This window comes from Bison bison, unplaced genomic scaffold, assembly GCF_000754665.1.
Source record: "Bison bison bison isolate TAMUID 2011002044 unplaced genomic scaffold, Bison_UMD1.0 scf7180017864110, whole genome shotgun sequence".
In the NCBI taxonomy this organism is placed as follows: Eukaryota; Metazoa; Chordata; class Mammalia; order Artiodactyla; family Bovidae; genus Bison; species Bison bison.
Genome location: NW_011494682.1, coordinates 2,159,495 through 2,165,294, shown reverse-complemented (window position 1 = coordinate 2,165,294; position 5,800 = coordinate 2,159,495). Strand labels below are relative to the sequence as shown.

Sequence of the window (5,800 nt, the reverse complement as noted above, 5' to 3'; positions counted from 1 at the left end):
AATTGCCAACATCCACTGGATCATCGAAAAAGCAAGAGTTCCAGAAAAACATCTATTTCTGCTTTATTGACTATGCCAAAGCCTTTGACTGTGTGGATCACAATAAACTGTGGAAAATTCTTAAGAGATGGGAATACCAGACCAGCTGACCTGTCTCTTGAGAAATCTGTATGCAGGTCAGGAAGCAACAGTTAGAACCGGACATGGAAAAATGGACTGGTTCCAAATAGGAAAAGGAGTACGTCAAGGCTGTGTATTGTCACCCTGCTTATTTAACTTATATGCAAAGTGTACATCATGAGAAACACTGGGCTGGATGAAGCACAAGCTGGAATCAAGATTGCCAGGAGAAATATCAATAACCTCAGATATGCAAATGACACCACCCATATGGCATAAAGAGAAGAACTGAAGAGCCTCTTGATAAAAGTGAAAGAGGAGAGTGAAAAAGTTAGCAGCTTAAAACTCAACATTCAGAAAACAGATCATGGCATCCGGTCCCATCACTTCATGGCAAATAGATGGGGAAACAGTGAAAACAGTGGCAGACTTTATTTTTTCGGGCTCCGAAATCACTGCAGATGGTGACTGCAGCCATGAAATTAAGACGCTTACTCCTTGGAAGAAAAGCTATGACCAACTTAGACAGCATATTCAAAAGCAGAGACATTACTTTGCCAACAAAGGTCCGTCCAGTCAAAGCTATCGTTTTTTCAGTGGTCATGTATGGATGTGAGAATTGGACTGTGAAGAAAGCTGAGCGCCAAAGAATTGATGCTTTTGAACTGTGGTGTTGGAGAAGACTCTTAAGAGTCCCTTGGACTGCAAGGAGATCCAACCAGTCCATCCTAAAGGAAATCAACCCTGAATATTCTTTGGAAGGACTCATGCTGAAGCTCAAACTCCAATACTTTGGCCACCTGATGTGAAGGACTGACTCAATTGAGAAGACTGTGATGCTGAGAAAGACTAAAGGCAGGAGGAGAAGGGAAAGACAGAGGATGAGATGGTTGGATGGCATCACCGACTCAATGGACATGATTTTGAGTAAACTCCAGGAGTTGGCGATGGTCAGAGAGGCCTGGCGTTGCTGCAGTCCATGGCGTTGCAAAGAGTCAGACACGACTTAGCAACTGAATACCACTGAACTGACTGACTAGGAAAATGTTCACCTAAGATAAAAGGAAACAACGGAGGGAGAAGACTGTTGCTGTTCTTTAGTGACTTAGTCGTGTCTGACTCTTTGTGACTCCATGGGCTCTAGCCTGCCAGTCTCCCAATTATGGGATTTCCCAGGCAAGAATAGTGAAGTGGATTGTCACTTCCTTCTCCAAAGCATCTTCCTGACCCAGGGACTGAACTGAAGTCTCCTGCACTGGCAGGCAGATTCTTTACCACTAAGCCACTAGGGGAGCTGGGAGGAAGATGATATGAGGGCCCAAACATGATATAACTGAAAAGCACCTGCAAAAAAATCTACGATGTCTTTCTCGTTGCAACTATAAGGAAGTCCTCTCAAGCGAACCACTCCATCATTTACCATAGGTGCAGATTTGACATGCAGGCTCTTCATTAAGGCATCCACATCTTCATTGTTTATCTCATAGACTAAGCAAAAAAAAAAAGGTATGCAAAATTTATATAACAAAGAATCCATTTAAAAAATAATCACACTGGGTAGATTATATAAGAATCTAAAAACATACGTAATAATACTTCTCTGGTGAAAATAATAAAGGACATTTTCAGATGTTTACCATGAGCCAGCTGTAACATCACAACATCAGAGGTAAACTTTGTCAACATCCTCGTTTTACAGACAAGAAACAGGTTATTTTTAGCTTCATTTTCCCACCTTGGAAAAGGGTTATTCATAGTATCTAACTACTTCACTATTCATAATATTTAACATAGGATCAAATGAAACTGCTTTGTAAAGTACAGTTTAATGTAATGATTCCAAAAAGCAATAATATGACTCCACGTACCTTCCACATACCGCTGCCCCATGTACATGCGGTGTTTTTCTAAGGCTTTTTGCACATCCTGCTCGGACTCCATTTCAATTAAGGCATCACCCCTTCGTTTCCCATCTCTATTTAAGAGGAAGTGAATTCCATTCTCACCATTGCGAATTCTGCAGTCTGAAAGTTTGTGAGTAAAATCAATCAAAACCAGAAATCAAAGTTTTAGCTCAATCATATCAATACAAGTAATCAGAGTTGCAATCTTCCAACAACAAAATGAAGCAGGATCCAAACTGCCTGCCATTTTCCTTACACAAACCCTCAGCACCAAAGGCATCCAAATGCTAATGATGGTAAATGTTTCGTGTGGAAAAGATAAGCAAACTTTAGCACATAAGTTTATGACCTCATGATCAGTAAATGGCAAATCAGGCTAGGCTCAACACAAAATGTGATTAATATGTCCTTCCAAATGTTTCTACGATTGGTTTGACATCATTCAAGGAATTAAAATATGGTTAGGTTTATGCATAAGTGTCTTCTTTGTTATGACCATATCCATAAGAACTCTAAAATATCTATCAGAATAACTCTGCAACATAATTTAACTTTTCCTCTTTTTCATTACCAAAGAAAAGACATCCCCAAACTGTGCACTCCTTATATTGGGAGCAAGTTGAAGATGTAAATACAATGCACATCAGGTACTTAATATAGTATTACATGTTTGTTTAACATGTAACATTTAAGCCAGCATCTTCTAGAAGCCTCTTAAGGAGCAGGAAAATTAAAAATCAGAGGAAGATACAAAAGCTTAAAATCAACCATAAATACATAAACCTTCAAACATGTTATTAAGGGAACAACAACAACAATATATGTGTTACAAAGAACTACTGAAGTATATTCTCACTAACATATTTCCACTATCAGGTTATGCACACATTAAAACTTCTGAAAAAACTGGTTTCACACCATATAGTTTTAACATTAAAATTTTTGCTATATTTAAGGTCTTTAAATCTGGTATATATGACAAATAATACATATGATGTCCTCAGAATGAGACAATTTCCATCCATCAAATAAGATGTCTACAGCATAGTCTAACTTGGATTTTATGGGAGTACCTTTTACGCAAATGAAATTACAACTTTTTTTCTGGCCACACCATGTGGCACATGGGATCTTAGTCCCCCCTCCATTAAAGATCAAACCTATGCCCCTGCAGTGGAAGCAGAGTCGAAACCACTGGATTGCAGTGGAGTCCCAAAGTTACATATTTAAAACATACATAAAATATACCTGAGAAAAAGCTAAGCACATCTTCTACAGTGCAAGACCATGGCAATCCTTGAGCTCGAATGAGATAAACATCATCCACTTCCTCTCCCAACTTGGACGGAGGCAATTCATACTCAGGGAGAGGTGGAAGATCCTCCAGGTAGGTAGTTTTGGATTCCTTCCAAGAGAAATGAAGAATTGCAGAAATATATCTTGAACACGTACTTAGCAAATGTTTATTTCTACAAAAAGACTCTGAATGTTATTCTTTAGGGACAATTAGTTATTTCAGAGGCCAGGAAAATTCACAAATCTAACTCATCCTGTTCTGGCTTACATTGCACATCCTAAAGCAAGAAGCATACACAGCATAATGGCTTGGCAGAATATAAATTTTATTCCAGGCTTGTTTTTAAATTTATCAATCTTAAATTACACCTAATAGTGTTTTAGTTAAGGCGGGACAAGAGAGGTCCCTTCAATTTGACAAATATTTAAACACCTCCTAACCACAGTAGGCCATAACTGGGCCTCCATCTCAAAAAGCTTACCATGTAGCATAGGACAAGGACACGGACAAGATGTTTTAAGTTTATAGTTACGATAAAAGATATTATAGAAATTGAAAACAGAGCACAAACAAAAGAATCAAGACAAGATATGAGATGAACACTGAAGGCAGGCTAGAATTCTGAGAGCAATATATAAGGGCCAGACAGTCCAGTCTGAGAAGGGGAACAAACAGTAGGAACAGAAGCCCATTTGCAAAACAGCAATAATTGCATTTAGCTAAACTGCAGGGTGCAATTAGGAGCCAAAGAAGATGAGCTGGCAAAAGGAACTGGGTACCACACAGCAGAGGACTTGAGTGTTAAGCTCAGTGTGTGTCCTTAAACTGGTAGGCAAAGGGGAGCTAATAAAAGACATTTAGGAGTGTATAAATCAACAAGTCAGCAGGATACTTGCAAAGATTAACCTGTCAACTGGTATGTCAGGTCAACTGTCAAGGAAAAGATCATTAATCACAAAAGCAGTAGTGTGAGGTAACTGGAGCTTGAGACACATGCAAAAAACTCTATTTTACGAAACTAAACAAAAAGTGGAACATAACAAGGTTCTAACGAGCACCACAACCATAACCAGGGAAGACAACTCAGGTTTTAAGACTTGCACTCTACTAGGCTAAGGAAACAGATTCCTTTGTACCATCCTACCATTTACATGAAAACTTGTCTAATTTTAAGGAGTCAATGATAAATGTGAACGTGTAGCAAAGGCCTGATACATATTTAATAAGAATGCAACAAGCACTACGATTATCAACACAGGAAGACAGGCTCTAAGTCAAGTGACTTGCACTCTACTGAAGAGAGATACTTCATGCTTTTTTATGTTCCTGTCATTTTCACGAAGATTTACACATAATTTTAAGGAATCAATAATGCAAGCACAGTATAATACTAGTAAAGGCTCAACACATATCATTATATTAGCTAAATTCACAGAAAAAAATATCAGAAAAAAAGAGCAGCCAGGTCACAAAGGCATACTATTTTCTTTTAATCAAAACAACATTCCCCATTTTCCCAGAATTCCATAAGCATCACAAGCTTTTACAAAAAAGGGCAGCAAAAACTATTGGGCCCAGATTCAAATCCATTAGCTCAGCCACTGGCAGACAGCAGCCATGCTGATCAGCTTCCCAGTTCCCCGAAGTTCAAGGAGAAGCAAAAACTGAATTAAGATAAATACGACCCAAGGCATCAGGAACATGTTAGTCAAAGAAAGTGTGCTGACATTTCCCAGACGCCACGTTAACAAGCAGAAGGAAAGCTTCCTATGAGGCACAAAATATTTGCAATCTGTACACACTTACTAAAAAATCAAGTAAATTACTGTAGACTCACTCCTGGGTCCCCAGGTCATCCTCAGCCCCAGACACCTCCTCTCCTCGGCCCCCCTCCCCCCATATCGGTCTCCAAGCTGTCCTTCCCACCTGCGGTGACCCACGGTCCTAAAGGACCTTCCGTCAGAAGAGGCGGAGGTGACCTTCAGTAACTGGGGCAACCCGCCTTTCCCCCGGGACTCGAGAGCGAGGACAGCGCCGGGGACCAGCCTGCTTGTGCCCCCAACCCCCCACCAACCCAGCCCACGCGAGTGCGGGAAGCTTCTCAGCAGCAGACGGCGAGGTGCGCCGAGGGCCGCCCAGGCCTAGTGCTCGAGCGACACATAAAGTCCCGACCCTCCGGGGGTCCAGCCTCCCAACTTCACGACCGGGGGGCGGGGAGCGACAGGGATGCGCGGCGGGGACGGAGACCGCCTCACAAAACCTACCATAGGCCGGCGGGAAACAAGGCCTCAACATTCACCCCCAGTCACACTTACACTGCCCAACCGACCACAGACTCGAGAGGAGAACAAAAACAAGGAGAAAACCCGAGGCCTGGGAAAGCGTCCCTTGTTCTGGGGCCCAATAGGAGGACTGGGCGGGCGGGGGTGGGAGCGGAAGGGGGCTGCGGCGCGTGCCGCGGAACTCCGCGCGCGCCGGC

At 41.7% G+C, this 5,800-nt stretch overlaps 1 protein-coding gene across 1 annotated transcript in view; it reads right to left on the bottom strand.

Moving 5' to 3' along the window:
- GRSF1 (G-rich RNA sequence binding factor 1) overlaps positions 1 to 5,717 on the bottom strand; it is a 23,615-nt gene extending 17,898 nt beyond the window's left edge. Inside the window, exons 1-4 of the mRNA XM_010839090.1 lie at positions 5,586 to 5,717; positions 3,273 to 3,429; positions 1,989 to 2,144; positions 1,465 to 1,608 (exon numbers count right to left, since the gene is read on the bottom strand). Coding sequence (XP_010837392.1) covers positions 1,465 to 1,608; positions 1,989 to 2,144; positions 3,273 to 3,429; positions 5,586 to 5,588 — 460 coding nt within the window. The 5' untranslated portion in view covers positions 5,589 to 5,717. The remainder of the gene's footprint in view (positions 1 to 1,464; positions 1,609 to 1,988; positions 2,145 to 3,272; positions 3,430 to 5,585) is intronic.
- Positions 5,718 to 5,800: the final 83 nt, after the last annotated feature.